The sequence below is a fragment of the Panthera leo genome, chromosome B2 (assembly GCF_018350215.1).
Source record: "Panthera leo isolate Ple1 chromosome B2, P.leo_Ple1_pat1.1, whole genome shotgun sequence".
Classification (NCBI taxonomy): Eukaryota; Metazoa; Chordata; class Mammalia; order Carnivora; family Felidae; genus Panthera; species Panthera leo.
In genome coordinates, this window is record NC_056683.1 from 58247614 (window position 1) to 58274403 (window position 26790).

Sequence of the window (26790 nt, forward strand, 5' to 3'; positions counted from 1 at the left end):
ATGCAAGTAAGGCTGCCTGGGTGGCTCAGTTGGTTTAGATTCTGGCTCTTGATTTTGGCCCAGGTCATGGTTTCACGGTTCATGATCAAGCCCCTAGTTGGGCTCTGAGCTGACAGCATGGAGACAGATTAGGATTCTCTCTTCCTCTCTCTCTGTCCCTCCCTCACTTGCATGTGTGTGCTCTCTCACTCTCTCAAAATAAATAAATAAACTAAAAAAAAGGACATATGAAAGTAAAAATCGTAAGAAATATTTTAAGATAAAAATAATCTTTTAATGTTTGTTTATTTTTGAGAGTGAGATAGAGTGGGAGCAGAGGAGGGGCAGAGAGAGAGGGAGACATAATATGAAGCAGGCTTCAGGTTCTGGGCTGTCAGCACGGAACCCACGTGGGGCTCAAACTCACGAACCCCGAGATCATGCCCTGAGCTGAGGTCGATGCTTAAGTGACTGAGCCACCCAGGTGCCCCCAAACCAGAAGAAATATTTTAAAATACTGAAAGAAGTTGCTTCTGAGCACAGGTTTGTTATATTTTCTATATTTGCCCTAAAATATCATCGCCCCACTCCTCACCCTACTTTAAGTTAAATCATTGCTAAGACAGGGTTCACATTACACACAGGTATGGAAATGAAAGCATTCTGAGAAATATGCAAATCTTTGAAAATTTAAAATTAGATTAGTCCTTGTGCAGTTCCTATTTTTTTTCCTAGTTTGCAGACACTAGCTAGACTGCCAACTACAACTAAAATTTTAAGTGTTTCTCTTACTTGATTTGTGATGTGATAATGATTTTTTTAAATATAATTTTATATATACACACTATGAATATTCTAATATCCTCTTGAAATATAAAAACTTCTTTGTTGTTTTAACCTCTTCCCTTAATGGTCCAGTTATATAAAAATATAAAAACCTGTTATTAGAGAAATATTCTCATCTTTATAGGTTATTAAGTGTACTTTTGGTTCTTGATGCCTTACTCTCTCTCAATCTACCACTTTATCTACAAAATATGGATGTGTGTACCAAATGGTATGTCAATCTTAAATAAAATCAGTCTTTCCATGGCCTTCCCTAACTGCTGTGTTTAAATTTGCCTCCACAACTCCTAACCTTATTCCAGCCCCATGTAATCATTTTCCTACACAATCTTTCACCATCGCAATTAATATCATTTGGGGTATATCAGGTTATAATCTCTCTCAGATATATCTATATTAGGGAGAGAGTAAATATGAATGATTTCTTTTTATGGTCATAGCTATCTAGTAGAAGTCTGAGAATTCAATCCTCCCACCCTTCCAGGAAGCCATGTAGCAAGCTGCCAGTCTCTGATACACCTGGCCTGAAATGACAGCTAAATCATCTCAGAAATGACTGTGCCTAACAGAGACACTTGGACTACCCCCAATTACTCCATAGTAAATTCATCTGAGGGCTCGTACTAATCCATCGAACCAGGTATGAAAATCCCCTTTTACAATGGCAAGTAAGCTGGGTATTTATAACTTTCCAATAAATCTTGAAATTAAGAAGAAAGCTCATTTCTTTTCATATGAGAAGCCTACAATAATTAACCCCAACACAAGCATAATTTCCTGAGTTTGACATTTAAATTTTCCTTGGAAAAGAGGCCAAACAAATTCAGATTTAGAGATTGAATGGAAGCCCAAGGAATCATAAGTGGCCTTCCCACTAACCAATTACGTGGTGTATGCCTTGTTGATGTATATTTATGAGAGCATCATTCCAGAACAGCTTGAGTCCCAAAAGTAAAAGTAAAAGTAAATAAAAAGTGTTTCAGAACCCAATGAATCAGTGAGAGGGAGTTAAATAATTTTTCTTCAACGATAGAAAGGGAACATAGTTTGATTAATCAATGATTAGTTGAGTGGTAACCTTAATATTTGTATATTATTAATATTCATCTATTCATTAATATTTTGAGCATGCATAACATGCTACATATAGGCATGTCTCACCATCTCTACTATGATCTAATCTATCACTTAAACTACAGCTGAGCCTTGAACAGCATGGTTTTAAAATGCATGCGTCCACTTATGCATGGATATTAAAAAAAAGTACAGTATTGTAAGTGTATTTTCTTTTTGATTTTCTTGATAATTCTTTTCTCTAGCTTACTTTATTGTAAAAATACAGTATATAATGCATGTGATATACAAAATGCATGTTAACCAACAGTTTATGTTATTGGTAAGACTTCCAGTCAACAGTAGGCTATTAGTAATGTTTTGGGAGAGTCAAAAATTATACATGGATTCTTGACTGCATGGGGGTTGGTGCCCCTAACCCTTGTTCAAGGTCAACTGTAATTCCAAAGCCTTCTGATTTGTCTCTCTGCTTCTATTGAAACTCTGCAGTCTATTCTCCACATAGGAGTCAGAGTTATTTTTTAAGTATGTGAGAAAAAACTTTTATTTTAAATCTCTCTCCCTCCTCAAGCTACTGCCCCATTTCTTGCTTCCATCTTAAAAAGTGCAAACCTTCCTTTAATAAATTTTGCATGTTCACTCTCAGCAATCTAATTTTCTCACATTATCTCTTAAATCCACTTCAAATAGACTTTTGCACCCTCCACTCCAACCATACTGCTTCCTTGATAATGTTACCAATGACATTGCCACTGCTTCTCCAATGCTCAGTACTTAGTCCTTATTTTATGTGACCTAATAGTAACATTCGACAATGTTGATCATTTTCTCTACTTGAAAGAATTTACATGGCTTTCTGCACTTCGTCTTCCTTTGCTTTTCTTCCTGTATCTTTGACTTCTCTTTTCAATTTCCTGTATTGACTCTTCTTCCTCTCATGGACTGCTGAATATTACAGTGCTCCTGGGCTCAGTCCTTAGTCCTCTTCTCTCATTCACTGTTGTGTGATCTTATCTAGTATTATAGTTGTATCTGAAGACTCTCACAATTTCTGTTTTCATTCTAGACTATCTCATACAGCTGACTGTGTACTCAACTTCTCCACTGTGGTGTCTAATTGGCAAATCAATCTTATTTTTTTGTTGTTGGTTTTTTGTTTTTTTTTTTTTGTTTGTTTTTGGAGAGAGAAAGAGCACACATGCATGAGCAGGGAAAGGGGCAGGTTGGGGGAGAGAGGGAGAGAGGGAGAGGGAGAGAGGGAGAGGGAGAGAGGGAGAGGGAGAGAGGGAGAGAGGGAGAGAGGGAGAGAGGGAGAGAGGGAGAGAGGGAGAGAGGGAGAGAGGGAGAGAGGGAGAGAGGGGGAGAGGGGGAGAGGGGGAGAGAGAGAGAGAGAGAGAGAGAGAGAGAGAGTGAGAGAGAGAGAGAGAGAGAGAGAGAAAGAGAAAGAGAATCTCAAGCAGTCTCCACTCCCTGTGTGGACCCTATACAGGGCTTGATCTCAAGACCTTGGGATCATCACCTGAGCCAAAATCAAGAGTGGGATGCTCAACCCGCTGAGCCACCCAGGTGCCCCCAATATTAAATTTTGAAATAACACTGAGCACATCAGCTTTCAATAAAAATAGAGAGGTTGTGAAAAAAATGCTAAACCTTCAAATTTTACAATGAATTTAAAATATCAGAACAATGTGTTACATCAAATAATTTTACAAAATGTGTTTCTCACTCACATTGCACTCAGTGTGTCATTTCTTATTTTAACACTGTTACAAGCAGTAAGCAGCAGAAAACAATGGCATGACAAATGATATTGCTGGGTGGTATCTATGGTCCCAAATAAAAATTCTAATAATTTGGGATTTGATGAGTGACATGGCATTTAGAAAGGATCCTATTTTATAGTCAAAATTTAATGCCTCTTCCTTGTGTAATAAAATCTGTAGATATGAGTTTAAGCCTTTTTTTTTAATTTAAGCAGAAACTTCTGTGCATATAACAATTGTTACCAATGTAACCTTCTCTGACGCCATCAGGATTCCTTAGGAAAGTACCTGTGTATTCTTTGCTCATGTCACTTAACTTTTTCTTGCCTTTTGATCACTTATCCAATAGAAATACCTCTAATTTTTTTTATCAGTTTGCTTTCCAATTTTATTTCTATTTTTCTAGTGTATTTTATGCCTGAGAGAATAGAATGTAATATTAGATACACTTAATTAGTTTCCCTCAGGAAAGGAACCCAAGAGATCCCAGTGGTATAAAAATCAGACATTAATAAATTGGAACTTGAGATTTCAATACACTTTTTCTGGATTCACATAATTAATATTGGTAATAAAAATAATATAGCTTTATGTATTTCATAAAGTTTCTCAGCCAAAGTTTAGAAGGCTAATATGTTTTTCTTTCCTTAGTTCCTTGATGACTGTTGTCTTTATATTTGGATAGGATTTGTGTTGTGGAATAATTGATATTAAGACAAATCATATTTTTCTGCTAGAAGGTTAAATTCACAATGGTTCCTTGATTTCTGGCATATAAGTATATTTAAAAGAGCTAACCTTACTATATTTTTAGATGACATTTGTGTAATTGATATGATAGTATTATTTCTTAGTTTATTCATACACTGATACTTCTCTGTATTATAAAAATAGAAATATAATTCAGATACATCTCAATTCAAAAATCATAAATGTGTAAAATACCTTGAAATATTATTCATATATTTCTTAGTTGTTAGCAAATGATACACTAAAAAGCATAATATTTGTTTTTACTAATTTCTTTTACTAAAGTCTCTTGCACTTCCTGTGCTACCTGCATGTGTCAGGTTGATTCAGGTTTTGGAGAATAAATATAAGATTGCCAATTTTTTACAGATAGCCATATGTTGATACAGACAGGGCAGATAGAGGTTTACCTGTATAACCAGGAGCACAGAGGCAGTTGTATCCACCAGTTCTGCTGACAGAATCTTCTCCATCTAGACAAGGTGAGATTTCACATTCATTCATATCCAATTCACAGAGAGATCCATGGTAACCTGGCTCACAAATGCACATAAATCTAGAGAAAAGCAGGAAAATGAGAAGTTGTATGTAATAAGAAAAAGCATTTCATATATACATAATGTATATGTATGTTTTAAATTTTAGCCTTTTAATTTAAATAAGTGCTGGTATTTTCTTTTCATTTTTTTTCCTCTGGAGGAAATACAAATTACCTTTGTTGGTTCACACCCTGGGAAGTTCCTCAAGTGAAATTCGAAACTGGTCCCCACAGATTCAAAGCAAGGAGAGCCAGGAGAAAGAGGCAAACCACTCCAAATTGGTGAGGGACAGGTTTAATATGCAAGGGAACTTACATTCCAGGCATGTCTTGGGCATCCACAAGACAAGAAGATCTTCACACACACTCCCCAAATCTTAAAAGTTTATATAAAAGCATTAATGAGGTTGTCATGTAACAAGTCCAGATGGTCTCAATAATGCATTACTCTCTCAAAACTTTGTCTAGTGGACAGAACATACATGCCAAGGACAAGGAGAAGAAATGAGTTGCTTCCTAATTGCCGGGATCCAGTTTTCAGGTCAACACAAGGTCATATCGTCTCAATGACTTCCTTCAACAAACTTCTAGATATACTTCCCCTTAAATGTTCTTTATGTGGGGAATTTTTTTTTAAAAATGAATGTATTGGGGAAAATAATTAATAAAACTTTGATAAATACTATTGAGCTTAATTCTGTACTGTATTCATTTTATAATTTATAATCATAAAACTTTATATCCTATGTTAACAACTGGGTATTATTCTGCCCATTTATTGAATGATATTTTTGATATAGAAGCACTCTGGCTAAATTTAAAAAATCATTTTAGCAAAAACAATCTCATTACTGCTTAATTCAATGGACAGATGTTGAAGAAATTGGATGCATTTCAATGATTAGATGCCAGGTTCAAAGTATCATGCATTTAATAGAGGAAGGGTCTTTCAAAAGCCTTGCCATTGAGAATGGTCATAACTATATGTGGCAGAGTCACCCTGAATTTATTTTAGTCTATTTCCGGATATTGTGTTGAACATATGTTTGTTTCAATATTTAGTCAATCTGTATCTATTTGCCAGATGATAGAAGACCAATTCTCCTGAAATGGAATTGTGATTAGTTTTAGTCGTGTGTGTGTGTGTGTGTGTGTGTATGATAAACCAATAAATAATGTTAAGAGAAAGCAATAATTCAATCTTTTAACTTGTATATTCATAGAGAAAAACATTCATGAGAACATGAGTAATTTCCATAGATAAAATTAAATTGAGAGAAAAATACACTTAGAAAAACAAGCTGTATATAGTTTTTCTTTTTCTTTCTCCTTTTGTAGAAGTCTATATAAAAGTGCTTTCCCAAGTTTTCTTGTAATGTTTTTGAAACAGATTTTTATTCTGATTTTTCAAGGGAACTCTTCCTAATTAACTTGTTTCAACATAATTGTAATTACAAAAACAACCACCAGAAATTTAACATGCCTCCTCTTTTGCTCATTCATCATACATTAACTAATTGAGTGCCAGACACTAGTCATGTACCCAGATCCAAGTGCTTGGATAAGGCTTGGGCTTATTTTTTAAATTCTCATAGAGAAGTTAGGAGCAGTGATATGTAAACATTACAGGAAATACATGCCAATAGAGGAAAGAGTGAAGTCCTATAAAAACAGAGCTGTTAGAGAAGGTGACAGGAAAGGTTTTACTGTTTAGTCAATAAAGAGTGGAGTTTTTGTACCAGTTGGACAGAAGGCATTAAAATTCCAAGTGCAATGTCATGATAGTGTAAAAAAGATTTGTATTTCTCAAGAGCACTCCATGTAACTAAGATTTTGACCAAAATCACTTTTTAGAGTGATCCAATTACTATGACTCTTGCATTTGTGTTCAAATAGAAAAAAAATTTTTCATCAAATATTTTGCTCAATATAGTCCAGAAGATGTAATGAATCTTTTAAATACTTTACTAAAATCAAGATATGTTCATTAATGATACTCTCATTGATTGCTGTCGTGTGTTCCCAGTGAATCAATGATGATTCCGAGGGATCACAGAGTAGGTAGGAGTTTGACAGTGTTTTCAGTTGTAGCAGTAAAAGGTACATCCGGGAAATAATTTTTTCACACTGATAGATTTGAAAATGGTGTATTAAAACAAAATGTATCAGATAATGACTTTGAACTCAATTTATACATCTGTTGCAAGTATTTAGGACAGTTCTATCATACTTCCAGAAATTACTGAATCTATTGTTTACTCTAGAAGAATGAATATTAGAAAAATATTTTCGGACATCTTTCCTGTCAGTGATGGACTTATAATAATTATCACTGATTTTCTCAATCTATTATAAACATTTATTCATTAAATTTACAGAATTCTCTCACTCTGTGTGTATGTATATATGTGTTTCTCTTTTCCCCCTCTTTCTTTTTGAAAATCTGGAAATACCCATCCCTTGCCTTTTGCCACACAAATTTTATTTTCTGTGATTACAAAAAGGTTCCTGAATGGCTTCACTATCATGATCATGTACCCTAGAATCTGGAGATTTCAACCAACTTAAAATAGGAGATATTCTCCATTGATGCTTCTAAATTGAATCAGTTGTCTCTATATTCTTTGCCAAATAGTACTTTAAAAAAATGTTTATTTTTTAATCTATTTTTGTTTGTTTATTTTTAAGAAAGAGAGCGTGAGCAGGGAGGTGCAGAAACAAGGGGGACAGAGGATCTGAAATGGGGTCTTGGCTGACAGCAGGGATGTGGAGCTCGAATTTATGAACCATGAGATAGTGACCTGAACAGAAGTCATAAGCTTAGCTGACTGAGCCACCCAGGCGTCCCCCAATAGTGCTTTTCTAACTCCTCATTTATTTCACATTTACTAGATGACATTTGACTGTTAAGATGGGCTTTTCCTTTTCATTAATTACTTCATCCATCCATCCATCCATCCATCCATCCATCCCTCCCTCCATCCATCCATTCATTCAATTATGGATTTGTATCTAAATGGAGTCAAGACTTTTTATCTTATTCAGTGGGTCAAATATATAACTATTTTTATTTATTTGATGCTCACTTCATCTGAGAGTTGGATAGTAAGGACCTCTTCAAGTTTTCTCCTCTATCCTTTTGACATCTCCATCATTCTTTGAACAGTTTCTTACTTTCTAACATAAGATATTCCAGGTTTATCTTATACGTTTCCTTTTCCAGATCTAGAATAAGCCATTTATTCTAGAAGTCCTAGAAACCAAGTTATTTAGAACCATGTTATTTAGAAACCATGTTATTTAGAAACCAAGATAATTTCTATGTGTATGTGTATTTATGTTTATGTATACATATAGTTATGTGTATATAACTATATGTACATACATATGGCACATATATGCCCATATTTATATTTATTGTTGTGTGTGTTCATATGTATATATGTATATTATAAACACATACATATAAAAGTATGAGTTCATACTAATTTCCCAATTCTAATTTAACATAATAGGGTTCATTTTAGTCTAGCTGATTTCTGTATTTGCCGTTCTTTTTCTAACAATGAGAAACCTTGTTATTATTTTAAACATATTTACTTCCTCCATTAGTTAATGTGAAATGCTTTTCATGGTCTTTGTCTTCTTGTATGGTGAAGATATGAGATTCTTTTTGGTTTTATTCTTTTGTTTGTATGATTTTGAGGAAGTATGAGAAGATTCAGATTTTCTCAACTACCTAGAATTCTCTTTTGCTCATTTTTCAAGTTTTGCTACCTTCTGAACTTTAGCTTCCTGGATTCTTTTATAGATTTTACTAAAAGTTATTCATTTATTATATAATAATAGGGCAAATTTCCATGAAAGTCAAATCTTTATTTCAGAATAGAGCATCTACCTTGAATTTCTGTGCCTACCTCGTCTTTCCCAGAAGAATTGAAATGTATACATGTACTCTCTCCCTTCCTTACCCCCCACCTCCTACCTCCTTCTGTCTCTTCCCTGCTCTTGCCCCCACACCTCCTCTCCCAAATAGGAGAGATAGGCAAAGTGTAGCACATTGCCAACTTGTTCTCCGCACCTACCTTGGCCCTTCAAATGAAACTGCATAAGGAGTGTCTGAAAGGAATGCCACCAGATTCCTCCTCCTATTGGCCTCCAGCTAAAATATACAATTATTCAGCTTTGGTGTATGTTTCCTTCCATCATTACTTGCTGAGACCCTCATCCCTACAGTATTCAGATCACATCTACCTAGGCTGAGAGGAAAAAATAAAAGTGAACCTTGATTTTTATTAATGTCTTAAGTGACCCAGTTAATCTTATGGTAGTATTGAATTATACATTAAAAGTCTCTAAAACATTTTATTCTTTTGAAGAAACCCTATTCTAACAACTTTTAAAACACAAATATGCACATATTAAAAATCGCCTGTCCCAAAGCAACAATTAAGGCCATGAAATTAATAACATATTTTTGATAACATGGAAATTTCTAACTAAAAGTCAAGGCTTTATTTCATAAGTTTTAGTGGAATTAAGCTTAAATAGGTTGCCAAGGTATGGAACAATTTTTGTTCAAATTTCCTTTAATTTGATAGTGACCTTAAATTTTCCAGATAGGCTTTCACCATACTTTTCCAAAACTAAAATGAATTTTAACAGGTGACTTCTAAAGAAAATTCAATACATTGAAAAAATGTAGGGGTAAAGAACAGTAACTTCATTTTACATAAAGTGATATTGCCATAATGAAAGGAGAGGGAAAATGTAAGATAATCACATGGGCTTGTAGCTCTAAAATGTGTTCCTGCCTTAAATTCTTCCTTTATCTTGTTTTCATCTTATTTCAGATGAGAAACTAGTTAATCAGTAAAGAAATTGTTTTTATGCTTCTAGAAAGCTGAGATACTTTAAAATATAACGTTAAATTAAGTCATATTGTGAGATCCAAAATATAGATTTTAATGAGTTTTAATTTTAAAATGCATTTGGGGGTGCCTGGGTGGCTCAGTCAGTTAAGTGTATGACTTCGGCTCAGGTCATGATCTCACAGTCCGTGAGTTTGAGCCCCGCATCGGGCTCTGTGCTGACAGCTCGGAGCCTGGAGCCTGCTTCAGATTCTGTGTCTGCCTCTCTCTCTGCCCTTCCCCTCTCAAGCTCTGTCTCTTGCTCTCTCTCAAAAAAATAAACATTAAAAATATTTAAAAAAATAAAAATAAAATGCATTTGTAATATTAAGATTTAATATGTATTTATTCTAATAGATCATTTTATAAAAAATAGAGTGCAAAGACAAAAATAAAGTACAAAAACTGTTGCAGGTAAAACTTTATGATTAAAATGTGTTAGCCTTGGGGCGCCTGGGTGGCTCAGTTTGTTGAGTATCTGATTTTGGCTCCGGTCATGATCTCAGGGCTTGTAGGTTGGAGCCTTGCATTGGGCTCTGTCAGTGCAGAGTCTGCTTCAGATCCTCTGTCCCTCTCTCTCTCTGCCCTTCCCCCGGCTTGTTCTCTCTCTCTCTCTCTCTCTCTCTCTCAAAAATAAATAAATATTAAGAAAACAGCCCATGTCACAGCTATTAAAATTTTGAGAGAATTTATAATTCATTTTAAAGCAATTTATAGCTCTTTCTTGTAATTCTATATTGCATTCCTGAACCATAGTTCATTATAATTAATGACATTTCTTAATCTTAAAATGAACAAGCTATTTATATTTGTGACATGGGTAAGGATTATTATACTAAAATTTTATGACAAAAGTTAAATAAGTCTTTTAAATAATATTTTAAAATTTTAGTAAGTTTAATCTGTGTTATAATTTTTAATGAATAAAAGCATATTTAAGTATAAAAACATATATAATAAAAATAAATACAATGCTTGTAAAATCTGCACATGGAAAAACTATCAAATTTAATATTAATCTAAGAGAATAATAGACATGCTATGCTTGACATGCACAGTTTACTTTTTGTTTTGTTTTAACCTAGTATCTTTAAGATGCTTTACTTTAAGGTACTGTACATTCTGTGTATCTCAAGGAAAAGGAAGAAGAAAAAGTAAACCAACTTTTTTCTACCCAATATATTTGCTTAATAGAGTGATTACTTTTAAAATAGTCTTTATATGTCATTATAATTTTACCACACATGGGTGTGGAAACAATGGTGTGATGGAAAAATTTTCAGTAGATTATAAGTCATTTAGATTAATAACTGGTTTTTAGGCAACCAATTTATTGAACAATCTATTGATTTTTATCTCTTAAATATATATTAACCAGTCATTTTCAAATTTGTACAGCAAAGAATTGCTGAACTCATGGATATCACACACTGATTGGTCAAAATATTCTTGTTGATGATTTCTGTGTGATAATCACATAAGCCATTTGGAAATTTTCCTTATTCCATATCCTTTGAATGGACAAAACACTGTTATAGTAATTGTTAGGGTGAATTCTTTCTTTAGCAGTCCATTTTCAGTAGTTAAATATTACTGTCAGTTATCTAAGTAAACTGATGACTGTGGCTTAAATAGACAATTCTAATGGATAATATATGTAATAAAGTCAGAAAATGTCAATTCTAATGTTCAGTTTGCAATAGTTTGTAGTTGAATTGGGGCTGTCATATCTCTAGGAATTCATCTTTAAATAATTAGTCATTAATTGTGCAGGCCTCAGCTTCAATAATCAAAAGAGAGAATGGAACAGATTAAAAATATAGATGCAATAACAAAGTACATTATATAATAATTAATATTTTTAATTATTTGTGCCTCTATAGTTTAATTTCTACTAAACATACAATGATTGGTTTTAAATGACTTGTTATATTATTTCAAAAAAAATTAATGGTAAGTTAATATCAACATGCTAAAAAACACCAAAAGAAAGTCCTGTATCAAAAAACATATTCTTGGAAAACAGAATGTGATTACCTATTTTTCAGCTGTTGATGATTTTTTTTGTCTTTGAAAGATTTAATGCATTGAAAATGGCCTTTATTATAACAATGTAAACAAAGCAATTTTCTGAGACTAGAATAATCAACCCCATATACCCATCATCTATATTTAACACATCTCTATCTTTTTCCAAGTTGCTGAATGATTTTAAGGAAAATGTATTTAATGTATATTTGAAAACCCTTTGGATACATCCCTATTCATTTTTCATTCCTTTCTACTGGGAAGAAATCACTATTCTTAGGTTGATATGCATTCTTCCAAATATGTTCTAAAATTTCACTAAATATTATATTAGTACCTCCAAAATAAAATATTTATGTATAAATCTAATAATATATGTGCATGATTCGTATGAGGAAAATTATAAAACTCTGATAAATGAAATCAAAGAAAAATTAAATGGAGAGATACTACATGTTCATGCATAAGAAGACAATATTGTCAAGATGTTAGTTTTGCCCAACTTGATCTCTAGATTTGATGAAACCCCCATAAAAATTCAAGCAGGTTATTCTGTAGATATTAATAAAACAATTCTAACAATTATACAGAGAAGCTAACGACTCAATGTTGAGGAGAACAAAGTTGAAGAATTGAAACTGCCTGACTTTAAGACTTACTATAAACCTATAGTAATCAAGATAGTGTGGTATTATCAAAAGAACAGAAAAATAGATCAATGGAACAGAATACAGAACTCAGAAATATACCTACATGACTATTGTGAACTAACCTTTGACAAAAGACAAAGGCAATTCAATGGAGAAAAGATGATGCTTTTTTTTTTTTTCTTTTCAACATATGGTGTTGGAACAACTGGACATCCACACTGAAAATTTAAAAAAACTAGACACAGACCTTAAAATCCTTGTATAAGTTAACTCAAAATGGATCAAATACTCAATGAAAAATGCAAAATTATAAAAACTCAAATAAAGGACAAAATCTCAATGATCTTGGGTTTGGTTGCCTTTTAAATATGACAAAGAAAGAATTGGTAAGGTGGGCTTAATTCAAATGAAAAAAAAATGTATTCTGTGAAAGACAATGTCAGGAGAATAACAATAAAAGCCACAGACTGGAAGAAGATATTTGCAAAAGACATATCTAATAAAGGATTATTATCCAAAATATACAAATACTAAAAATTCAACAATAAGAAAAACAATCCAAATAAAACATGGGCCCATAATCTTAACAGATACCTCACCAAAGAAGACCTATTGATGTCAAATAAGCATATGAAAAGATGCTCCATATCATATGTCATGAGGGAAATGCAAATCAAAACAACAATAAAATACACTATACACCTTTTAGAATAGCCAAAATCCAGAACACTGACAATACCAAATCCTCATAAAAATGTGAAGCAACAGGAACTCTCATTCACTAGTGATGGGAATGCAAAATAGTACAGCCAATTGAGAAAATGATTTGGCATTTTCTTACATAATATTTTACTAAATAATGTTATATACATTTTCAGAGGAAAATCGCCTTGGGGTTCTAAATATTTCCTGTTTATTATATAATCATCTTTGAAGGATGCCTGTGAATAGAGGCCATGACACCTCCATTTCCTTTCTTACATTTCCAATTACTGGGAAGGGCCTTTGGAAAAAGATAATGGTACTAGGCAGTTCAACAGTAATCAGGTGGTCAAATGTCATATCCAGAAACCTCCAACATCTGTTTAATGTCAGGAAGAGGCTGTTTCAGGCAGTATATTGTATTGGCAGCAGTTTTTCCTATATATGAGCCAAGCTTGAAGATTAAGATTTACAAAAACTCTTCAGCATTCTGTATATTGGTTGCCAGACTGCTCACCATTAGTAGTTGGCTATTTTCCATCAAGCTTTTTAGGATATTCTAAGTTTGATAAACACTTTGATTTTATCAGCTACATTGCAGAGTCAACATCAACTTTATAATCAATTTGGTTCTCTGTAAATGAACTTATAGTTTTTATGTTCATGAATCTACCACAGGGTTCTCTTTTAAACAGAGGGCATTTTGTCTGACTTCTTCCTCTAACTCTTTTGAGATCTCATATTGGAACTTGGAAGAGTGGTCTTCAAAAGCCATAAAATTAATTGATGTGAAGCACCTTCATTTAGACTTGTAAGATCATTTTGATTCTACTATTCATTTCATTCATTTCATTCTCTCTGACTCAGAGCTGTCTCCTAAGTCTCACAGGGAAAATTGGGAATGCTAGGCAGTTTGTGACCCAGGCTTCAGTTTGCATATTTTCTGTGAGTTTATTTTCCAGTTACTGATCCTATCTTCTGTTTGTTGACAGCGTTTTTTGTTTTTTGTTTTATTTGTCTTTTTAATCTTAATTTTTTACCACTCTTCTTCCTGGCCACAGCTTCACCATGGGAAGAGTGTTTGCCCCACACTTTCAGGCATGGCTACGATTATGTTTTTGTACAGTGATCTACATACAGGTAAGGATAAAGGGCACTATTTCAGAGCCTAGGGCTTAAGAGGGTTTGCATGTTTTCTGCTTGTTCTCTTGAATTTCTGCCACTCTGTGAGAAGAACATGCTAGTCCAATAAAAATGAGAGACATTAGGAGCAACAGACTGGCAAACTCTTCTCCCTCCTCAGCTAGGTCCCAGAGAAATTTAGATGAACCCAGCCTATATGATAGCCAAATACCTGTAAACCACAGATGTGAAACTATTAATAATAGTTATTTTTTAAGCAGAATTTTCAGTTGCTGATAAGCAACAACAAACCTGTATAGTCTGTATAGTAACTTTGAAGGAGTTCATATACCCTGTAGACAAAGGATAGATATGGCTAAGGAACTTAAACCTTTGAATTCACTTTAAGCTCTATTAGTGGTAGAGGCTAAACCTCTCCTGTGTCTTACGGAATCTGTGCGTTTTTGCATATGGGCCCTCCTCTATATTCTGCTGAAGGAGTTGAGTTACAAAATGTTGCCAGTTTTCACTCGCTCATGCCCCATCATTTCTCATTGGTTCCAGCCCATAAAAAGGGTTAGATTCCAACTTTGCTGATGAGAGATGGAAACACTTAACTGGGAACAGCTATGCTATATACCCAAGAAGAGATGCATAACCCCACCAATCTGTTTTGTCACAAAGTTGGGGAGCATGTGTGGGATTGAATCTAAGGTAGTCAGACCAAAGGAGAATAAATATAAAATTTAATGAGCTAAATGTGTTAACATGGATGGGAAGAGAAGATTCAGTGTGCTAATATTAGCATCCTGGGTATGGTGTTAGATAAATTGGCTAATCAAAAACAGGAGTTAATTTCAGCTTAGATTAGTGATGTAGAAGTGCCAGGGTATTCTTGGTATATATTAGGAGAAGTTCACAGGCTTATTGTTATGGAAATTGCTTGAATGGATCTATCATGTGTCAGCTGTTCAGTTGCCCCTTAATTTCTATCCCAAGAGAATAAAGGAAGGCATTCCTATCTCCTAGGAAGAAACTGCATTCACCCAGGAGGGCATTTTATTCACCAAAATGAAGAACAGGGTTGGTGAGGGAGCACCAGTGTCTTAATGAAGTTTGTGGTGATTGTCCTTTATAGGCTGGAGTGAATGTGGGATGTTAAAGTAAAATTGGGTTCCCCAGTATAAATTAGAATAATGGGATCCAAGAATGGATAAAAACTGTTGGATATGCTTGACTATAATATTTAAAAATGAGGAAATAGCCACATAAATCAGAGAAACATAAATAGAATTAAGTATGTAGGTCTGCAGGACAGAAACACAATTCAATTTGCTTATGTAGGGATTCCTAGCCTCTTACACAATTACAGACTTATGCTATGTCATGGACTCAGGGTCTCAACTGAAGGACAGTAAGTCCCTTTGAAGAAGGATCTTGTCATATAGTCACAGGTGTTTCATGTATCTTCCTGAAGGTTTCCACAGAGGATTCTGAGGCCATTTACCAGTATGATTGCGCATTGATGAAAGAAAGATATTCAGGCCTTCTAAGTTCCTGGGAAACGAATGGCCCTAAACTTATGCTTATCTTTGAAATACTCTTTCCACCAGTAGGAGTGCACATTTATTTAGGTCTGGTAGATGGATCATAAATCCATCTTTTGTTTTGTTGTTTTATTTTCCCCCAGAGTCTCTGAATATATAGTGTAGTCAATATACTTAGTAATAGAATTTCCACATTGGAATAAGAATTGTTACGCAGGAAAGCCCAACTGGAAGGTCTTGAAATGCCCCTTTAGACTTATCAAGGTTTCAAACCAAAAGCAATTCTGTATCCCTATGGGACTTGTAGTGATTAGTGTCCCCTTCAAGCCTTGTGAGTTACAGGAGTGGTGATTCAAAGCATGTTTCTATTTACTTCACTAGATTAGACAGTGCAAAAGCCAGATGGCCATACAAAATAGTAGAAATAATAGAAGATTATCAGAAACTCAAGAAGGTTGTGATATAAATTTTGAGAGCAATTCTAGATGTTAGATCTCTATTAAGATAAACAAATGTAGCCCTTGGTGCCTGGAGAGCAATAGTGATCCGGCAAATGAGTCTTATTTATCCTAATCAATGTGTGTCCGGTTGAATTTGTCCAACTGTTTTTTTGAAAGATATTTTAAAAGACCTAAATAAAGACATAGCAATTCTTTTCAAATTGATCTACAAATTCAATGAAATCCCAATAAAAATTCTACCCAGTCTTTGTTTGCTTGTTTGAATGTAGGGATTTATGTGGAACATGTTGATTGTAACAGAAGAAACTGTCCAAAATAACTAAAGCTTCTGGAAGAAGATTAAAAATATTGCATTACCAATATTGAGATATTTCAAAGTTAAGTAACTAAGATTTATGGTACTGGCACATAGATAGCTAACTGAAATAAGGAAACAGAATAGAGGCAAAGAAATAAACATATTCATTGATAGGGATTTGATCTGCAACCAAGAAGGTGTTGTAGGTCAGGCCAAGCAGTTAAGTAACAGATGAACTTATGCAATACATATAGCAGGCACAATTGGTATAGCATATGGAAAAATGAATGTAAGATTCCTACCTTATACACGCACAACATACCACACACACACACACACACACACACACACACACACTTTCCAGATAAATTGATTTAAATGTGAAGGGTGAAACTTTATTTTATTTAAAAAAAATTTTTTTTAAGTTTATTCATTTTTGAGTGAAACAGAGACAGAGAGTGAGTGGGGGAGGGGCAGAGAGCCAGAGAAACACAGAATCCAAAGCAGGCTCCAGGCTCCAAACTGTCAGCACAGAGCTCCATGAGGGGCTTGGGGCTTGAACTCATGAACCATGAGATCATGACCTGAGCAGAAGTTGGATGTTTAACCAAGTGAGCCACCCAGTAACCCAAAAACTTTAAATATTTTAAAAGGAAATCTAAGCAACATCTTTTTGTCATAGAATAAACTTTTTTAAAAATATTGAACCAATTTTGAATCCCTGGATTAAATCTTACTTGATCATGGCCAACAGTTTTTTAAAAATCTATTATTGAATTGAGTTGCTAATATTTTCGGTTTTTCCTTTTCTTTTTTGTTGTGTCTTCATCTGTTTTTTTCTTTTTTTATGAGGGTAATGCTGGCCTCATAGAATGCATTTGGAAGTTTTCCTATCTCTTCTATTTTTTGGAATAGTTTGAGAAGAATAGCTATTAGCTTTTCTTTAAGCAGTGTAAACATTTTAAACAAGATGAAAAATGCAACCCATAAGCACACATTAATTTGGTTAGATTAAAATTAAATTTTAGCACTCAAAACATCATAAAGATGGTGAAATGTCAAGCCACAATCAATAGAATATTTTTAGTACATACAGTACAACTAATGAAAACAGTAATAATTAAAACACATAAAGATTCTTACAAATCAATAAGAAGAAAACATAAATGGGAAGATGCCATAAATAGACATTTCTAGAAAGGAAAAATTAGGGACTCCTGGGTGGCTCTGCTGGTTGAGCATCTGACTCTTAGTTTTAGCTTGGGTCATGATTTCATGGATTTGTGAGTCTGAGCCCCGTCTGCGGCATCATGCTGAGAATGTGGACCCTGCTTGGGATTCTCTCTCTTCCTCTCTCTCTGCCCCTCCCCGACTCAGGCTGTCTCTCTCTCAAAATAAATAAATAAACTTAAAAATTGCATTAGGAAGGAAAAATTAAATATTTTGAAATGGCTGAAGAAATGCTTAAAGTCATAAGTTATGATGGGAGTATAGAAAAAAAAACACAGACAAGGAGATACAATTTTGCACACAGCAGATAAGCCCAAATGAAATATGTAAGAATGTAAATAGGGACATTTATTCACTTTTGTTAAGAGTGTGAATATTCCATTTTCAAAGTGAATTGAAAAAAAACGATATATAGGTTCCGGAAGATGGCGGCGTAGGAGGACGCGGGGCTCACAGCGCGTCCTGCCGATCACTTAGATTCCACCTACACCTGCCTAAAGAACCCAGAAAACCGCCAGAGGATTAGCAGAAGGGAGTCTCCGGAGTCAAGCGCAGACTAGAGGCCCATGGAAGAGGGTAGGAAGGGCGGCGAGGCGGCGCGCGCTCCACGGACTGGCGGGAGGGAGCCGGGGCGGAGGGGCGGCTCGCCGGCCAAGCAGAGCCCCCGAGTCTGGCTGGCAAAAGCGGAGGGGCCGGACAGACTGTGTTCCGACAGCAAGCGCGACTTAGCGTCTGGGAGGTCATAAGTTAACAGCTCTGCTCGGAAAGCGGGAAGGCTGGAGGACAAAGGGAGGGAGAGCTGCTGAGCCCCCGGACGGCAGAGCTCAGCTTGGCGGGGAACAAAGGCGCCAGCGCCATCTCCCCCGCCCATCCCCCAGCCAAAATCCCAAAGGGAACCAGTTCCTGCCAGAGAACTTGCTCGCTCCGCGCAAACACCCAACTCTGTGCTTCTGCGGAGCCAAACCTCCAGCAGCGGATCTGACTCCCTCCCGCTGCCACAGGGCTCCTCCTGAAGTGGATCACCTAAGGAGAAGCGAGCTAAGCCTGCCCCTCCAGCCCCCGTGCACCTTGCCTACCCACCCCAGCTAATACGCCAGATCCCCAGCAACACAAGCCTGGCAGTGTGCAAGTAGCCCAGACGGGACACGCCACCCCACAGTGAATCCCGCCCCTAGGAGAGGGGAAGAGAAGGCACACACCAGTCTGACTGTGGCCCCAGCAGTGGGCTGGGGGCAGACATCGGGTCGGACTGCGGGCCCCGCCCACTAACTCCAGTTATACACCACAGCACAGGGGAAGTGCCCTGCAGGTCCTCACCACGCCAGGGACTCTCCAAAATGACCAAACGGAAGAATTCCCCTCAGAAGAATCTCCAGGAAATAACAACAGCTAATGAACTGATCAAAAAGGATTTAAATAATATAACAGAAAGTGAATTTAGAATAATAGTCATAAAATTAATCGCTGGGCTTGAAAACAGTATACAGGACAGCAGAGAATCTCTTGCCACAAAGATCGAGGGAATAAGGAACAGTCACGAGGAGTTGAAAAACGCTTTAAACGAATTGCAAAACAAAATGGAATCCACGATGGCTCGGCTTGAAGAGGCAGAGGAGAGAATAGGTGAACTAGAAGATAAAGTTATGGAGAAAGAGGAAGCTGAAAGAAAGAGAGATAAAAAAATCCAGGAGTATGAGGGGAAAATTAGAGAACTAAGTGATACACTAAAAAAAAATAATATACGCATAATTGGTATCCCAGAGGAGGAAGAGAGAGGGAAGGGTGCTGAAGGGGTACTTGAACAAATTATAGCTGAGAACTTCCCTGAACTGGGGAAGGAAAAAGGCATTGAAATCCAAGAGGCACAGAGAACTCCCTTCAGACGTAACTTGAATCGATCTTCTGCACGACATATCATAGTGAAACTGGCAAAATACAAGGATAAAGAGAAAATTCTGAAAGCAGCAAGGGATAAACGTGCCCTCACATATAAAGGGAGACCTATAAGACTCGTGACTGATCTCTCCTTTGAAACTTGGCAGGCCAGAAAGGCTTGGCACGATATCTACAGTGTGCTAAACAGAAAAATATGCAGCCGAGAATCCTTTATCCAGCAAGTCTGTCATTTAGAATAGAAGGAGAGATAAAGGTCTTCCCAAACAAACAAAAACTGAAGGAATTTGTCACCACGAAACCAGCCCTACAAGAGATCCTAAGGGGGATCCTGTGAGACAAATTACCAGAGACATCACTACAAGCATAAAACATACAGACATCACAATGACTCTAAACCCATATCTTTCTATAATAACACTGAATGTAAATGGATTAAATGCGCCAACCAAAAGACATAGGGTATCAGAATGGATAAAAAAACAAGACCCATCTATTTGCTGTCTACAAGAGACTCATTTTAGATCTGAGGACACCTTTAGATTGAGAGTGAGGGGATGGAGAACTATTTATCATGCTCCTGGAAGCCAAAAGAAAGCTGGAGTAGCCATACTTATATCAGACAAACTAGACTTTAAATTAAAGGCTGTAACAAGAGATGAAGAAGGGCATTATATAATAATCACAGGGTCTATCCACCAGGAAGAGCTAACTATTATAAATGTCTATGCGCCAAATACCCGAGCCCCCAGATATATAAAACAATTACTCATAAACATAAGCAACCTTATTGATAAGAATGTGGTCATTGCAGGGGACTTTAACACCCCACTTACAGAAATGGATAGATCATCTAGACACACAGTCAATAAAGAAACAAGGGCCCTGAATGATACATTGGATCAGATGGACTTGACAGATATATTTAGAACTCTGCATCCCAAAGCAACAGAATATACTTTCTTCTCGAGTGCACATGGAACATTCTCCAAGATAGATCATATACTGGGTCACAAAACAGCCCTTCATAAGTTTACAAGAATTGAAATTATACCATGCATACTTTCAGACCACAATGCTATGAAGCTTGAAATCAACCACAGGAAAAAGTCTGGAAAACCTCCAAAAGCATGGAGGTTAAAGAACACCCTACTAACGAATGAGTGGGTCAACCAGGCAATTAGAGAAGAAATTAAAACATATATGGAAACAAACGAAAATGAAAATACAACAATCCAAACGCTTTGGGATGCAGCGAAGGCAGTCCTGAGAGGAAAATACATTGCAATCCAGGCCTATCTCAAGAAACAAGAAAAATCCCAAATACAAAATCTAACAGCACACCTAAAGGAAATAGAAGCAGAACAGCAAAGGCAGCCTAAACCCAGCAGAAGAAGAGAAATCATAAAGATCAGAGCAGAAATAAACAATATAGAATCTAAAAAAACTGTAGAGCAGATCAACGAAACCAAGAGTTGGTTTTGTGAAAAAATAAACAAAATTGACAAACCTCTAGCCAGGCTTCTCAAAAAGAAAAGGGAGATGACCCAAATAGATAAAATCATGAATGAAAATGGAATGATTACAACCAATCCCTCAGAGATACAAACAATTATCAGGGAATACTATGAAAAATTATATGCCAGCAAATTGGACAACCTGGAAGAAATGGACAAATTTCTAAACACCCACACTCTTCCAAAACTCAATCAGGAGGAAATAGAAAGCTTGAACAGACCCATAACCAGCGAAGAAATTGAATCGGTTATCAAAAATCTCCCAACAAATAAGAGTCCAGGACCAGATGGCTTCCCAGGGGAGTTCTACCAGACATTTAAAGCAGAGATAATACCTATCCTTCTCAAGCTATTCCAAGAAATAGAAAGGGAAGGAAAACTTCCAGACTCATTCTATGAAGCCAGTATTACTTTGATTCCTAAACCAGACAGAGACCCAGTAAAAAAAGAGAACTACAGGCCAATATCCCTGATGAATATGGATGCAAAAATTCTTAATAAGATACTAGCAAATCGAATTCAACAGCATATAAAAAGAATTATTCACCATGATCAAGTGGGATTCATTCCTGGGATGCAGGGCTGGTTCAACATTCGCAAATCGATCAACGTGATACATCACATTAACAAAAAAAAAGAGAAGAACCATATGATCCTGTCAATCGATGCAGAAAAGGCCTTTGACAAAATCCAGCACCCTTTCTTAATAAAAACCCTTGAGAAAGTCGGGATAGAAGGAACATACTTAAAGATCATAAAGGCCATTTATGAAAAGCCCACAGCTAACATCATCCTCAACGGGGAAAAACTGAGAGCTTTTTCCCTGAGATCAGGAACACGACAGGGATGCCCACTGTCACCGCTGCTGTTTAATATAGTGCTGGAAGTTCTAGCATCAGCAATCAGACAACAAAAGGAAATCAAAGGCATCAAAATTGGCAAAGATGAAGTCAAGCTTTCGCTTTTTGCAGATGACATGATATTATACATGGAAAATCCGATAGACTCCACCAAAAGTCTGCTAGAACTGATACATGAATTCAGCAAAGTTGCAGGATACAAAATCAATGTGCAGAAATCAGTTGCATTCTTATACACTAACAATGAAGCAACAGAAAGACAAATGAAGAAACTGATCCCATTCACAATTGCACCAAGAAGCATAAAATACCTAGGAATAAATCTAACCAAAGATGTAAAAGATCTGTATGCTGAAAACTATAGAAAGCTTATGCAGGTAATTGAAGAAGATATAAAGAAATGGAAAGACATTCCCTGCTCATGGATTGGAAGAATAAATATTGTCAAAATGTCAATACTACCCAAAGCTATCTACACATTCAATGCAATCCCAATCAAAATTGCACCAGCATTCTTCTCGAAACTAGAACAAGCAATCCTAAAATTCATATGGAACCACAAAAGACCCCGAATAGCCAAAGTAATTTTGAAGAAGAAGACCAAAGCAGGAGGCATCACAATCCCAGACTTTAGCCTCTACTACAAAGGTGTAATCATCAAGACAGCATGGTATTGGCATAAAAACAGACACATAGACCAATGGAATAGAATAGAAACCCCAGAACTAGACCCACAAACGTATGGCCAACTCATCTTTGACAAAGCAGGAAAGAACATCCAATGGAAAAAAGACAGTCTCTTTAACAAATGGTGCTGGGAGAACTGGACAGCAACATGCAGAAGGTTGAAACTAGACCACTTTCTCACACCATTCACAAAAATAAACTCAAAATGGATAAAGGACCTGAATGTGAGACAGGAAACCATCAAAACCTTAGAGGAGAAAGCAGGAAAAGACCTCTCTGACCTCAGCCGTAGCAATCTCTTACTCGGCACATCCCCAAAGGCAAGGGAATTAAAAGCAAAAGTGAATTACTGGGACCTTATGAAGATAAAAAGCTTCTGCACAGCAAAGGAAACAACCAACAAAACTAAAAGGCAACCAACGGAATGGGAAAAGATATTTGCAAATGACACATCGGACAAAGGGCTAGTATCCAAAATCTATAAAGAGCTCATCAAACTCCACACCAGAAAAACAAATAACCCAGTGAAGAAATGGGCAGAAAACATGAATAGACACTTCTCTAAAGAAGACATCCGGATGGCCAACAGGCACATGAAAAGATGTTCAACGTCGCTCCTTATCAGGGAAATACAAATCAAAACCACACTCAGATACCACCTCATGCCAGTCAGAGTGGCCAAAATGAAGAAATCAGGAGACTATAGATGCTGGAGAGGATGTGGAGAAACAGGAACCCTCTTGCACTGTTGGTGGGAATGCAAATTGGTGCAGCCGCTCTGGAAAGCAGTGTGGAGGTTCCTCAGAAAATTAAAAATAGACCTACCCTATGACCCAGCAATAGCACTGCTAGGAATTTATCCAAGGGATACAGGAGTACTGATGCATAGGGGCACCTGTACCCCAATGTTTATAGCGGCACTCTCAACAATAGCCAAATTATGGAAAGAGCCCAAATGTCCATCAACTGATGAATGGATAAAGAAATTGTGGTTTATATACACAATGGAATACTACGTGGCAATGAGAAAAAATGAAATATGGCCTTTTGTAGCAACATGGATGGAACTGGAGAGTGTGATGCTAAGTGAAATAAGCCATACAGAGAAAGACAGATACCATATGGTTTCACTCTTATGTGGATCCTGAGAAACATAACAGAAACCCATGGGGGAGGGGAAGGAAAAAAAAAAAAAAAAAAAGAGGTTAGAGTGGGAGAGAGCCAAAGCATTAGAGACTGTTAAAAACTGAGAACAAACTGAGGGTTGATGGGGGGTGGGAGGGAGGGCAGGGTGGGTGATGGGTATTGAGGAGGGCACCTTTTGGGATGAGCACTGGGTGTTGTATGGAAACCAATTTGACAGTAAATTTCATATATTAAAAAATAAAAAAAAAGAAAAAAAAAAAAGAAAAAAAACGATATAATACATGTGAAAACATCTACTCAATAGTGCAATTATTCCATTTTTAGATACCAAACTAAGGTAACATTAGTACTTGTGTATTGGGGAAATATTTGAAAACCAAAATGATATTATTATGTTTAAGAAAGAAGAGTCAAATAAACCAGATATCTATGATCAGGAGAATGATAAACAAATGTTGGCACATGTTTAAATGGAATATTCTACAACAATTAAAACTGAGCAACTGATACATGAATAATGCAGAAATATTTAACAAAATGAATTGTTTCTGAAGATGATACACAATATTATTTCACTTATATTAATATGCAAGCTAAGTGCTTTATTGAGGCAGGCATACAAATGAAATGGTTAATGCTGTATATTTTTTAAGTGTTTACTCATTTTTTGAGAGAGAGAGAGAGAGAGAAAGAGAGCATGGGTGGGGGAGAGGCAGAAAGGATGTGCAGAATCCGAAGCAGGCTCCAGGCTCTGAGCCATCAGCACAGGGCCCCACAGGTTCACGAACCTGTGAACTGGGCTGAAGTTGATCATGACCTGGGCTAAAGTCCGGTGCTCAACTGACTGAGCCACTCATGTGCCCCAACTTGATAGTGTATGTTAAAGGCAAGGTAATGGGTTAAATAGATGATGGGGATTAAGGAGAGCACTTGTGATGAGCATCAGGTGATGTATGGAAGTGTTGAATGACTATATTGTATACCTGAAACTAATATTACCCTGTATGTTAACTAACTGAAATTTTAATAAAACTTAAAAAACAAACACAAAATAAAATCTTGGTTGAACAACTACAAAAATCATGATATTCAATACAATTGTATGGAAGAGTAGAGGAGTACTTGGGTTTAAGCAAGTAAGTACTTGGGTTAAGGATACTGGGAATATTCTGCTTAAGTTGAATGATGGGTGCATATATGTTCACTTTACTGTTTAAATATCATGTATATAAAATAACTGAATCAGTAAATGTAGTCTCTAACCTGTTTGACAGATCCACGCAGGTTCCATTATTTTTGCAAGGTCTAGAAGAACACTCATTTGTATCAAGATCACATAGAGGTCCAGAAAACCCAGGTCTGCAAATACATCTTTTAAACAAGACATTTAATGACTCCATTAATATAAACATACAAAGTCAAAGCTTCAAATAATTGTAGCATGGCAAATTGTTAATAACCAGAAATGTTGTTTAACTGAAATTATAAACATGGATATATTTAGATACATCTAGATGCATAAACTTGAATCCAGATATTTTGGGGTTTTCTGTACCTGAAATTGTTGACTCCATCTTCGCAGTCACCATGATTCTGGCAGGGAAGAGAGAAGCACTCATTCACATTAATTTCACAATGTTCACCCTCAAATCCTGCAGAAAGATGAGATGGATATAGATGAGCAATCCTCACTTTAGAGTGTGAAAATCAGTCAGTGGTAAAGAGTCTGGAGAATATGCTCTTAGTGGAAGTTTACGGGAAAAAAAAATTAAATAAAGAAAGAGAAAACACCTCATCTATGGCCTCTCATATAACTCTATTTCACATAACATATGAATAAAATTATGTTAGTTTCTAATTAATGAGTTCAAATGAAAGAATCAGGGGAGGAATATTTTACTCAATCCTTTGGGAAAGTGGGGTCGTTGCTAATGTTGCTGTTGTTTTAAGGTATTTAAATGTTTGAACAAGAAGAACTGAAACAATCTGGGAAGGAAATGAATTAATGTGACGGCTGATCTTAACATAAAATTGAGCTTCAGCAATCAAATTTATTCAAGGCAGTTAGCAGATGAGGCAAATTATTTAATTACTTTCCATATCCAAGTGATTCAAAGAAAACAAATTATTTTGATCCATAACTACATAATCAGTCATCCATTTAAACACATGCCAGTTATTTTTTTAAAAAACAAAGAACATGAAAAAAAATGTACAGAATTATGAGAGGCACTTGTAATTATTTCAACACTTGTGTCAGAAAAAAATCAGTATATCACTTTTTAAAATGCATTTAATATTTTAATATTTATGATGACAATTTAAACAATTATTTCCATATTTCTATATTAACTAGGTAAATTGAAATATAGTCTTATACTCATTTTTCTTGCTAATATTTTTGTAATACTAGTTAGAGAATGTATGAAACAAGAGGATTTTCCTTTATCTTACTTTTCCAGTGCTATAACTAAGTGCCAAATAATTGCAAATTTCTGACATTACAAATGACAATATCTACTCAGATTTTTTAGTTTCAAGAACATGTCATTCAAGTTGTTCTGTAAAACCTGTAATTTTTATTGGCATATAGGCTAGGATCTCAAAGAGCATGATCTAGGGACCCATGAATGGCCATCTTCCTACCACAGTTCTATCTCATAAAGTTTCTCCTCCTCTTTCTATCTTCCAGTATCTCTTCACGTTGAAAGTTTCAAATCATTTGTAATATCAGCATGGAGATGATATAGCACTGCTTCTTTGGTCTCTATTTCTATTATCATGATCTT

General features: G+C 35.8%; 1 protein-coding gene across 1 annotated transcript in view; it reads right to left on the bottom strand.

Moving 5' to 3' along the window:
• The window catches only part of EYS (eyes shut homolog), a 1768122-nt gene that overhangs the window by 1059743 nt on the left and 681589 nt on the right, over positions 1-26790 (bottom strand). Inside the window, 3 exon segments of the mRNA XM_042939126.1 lie at positions 4823-4968; positions 25265-25372; positions 25557-25653. Of these exon segments, the coding sequence (XP_042795060.1) occupies positions 4823-4968; positions 25265-25372; positions 25557-25653 (351 nt within the window).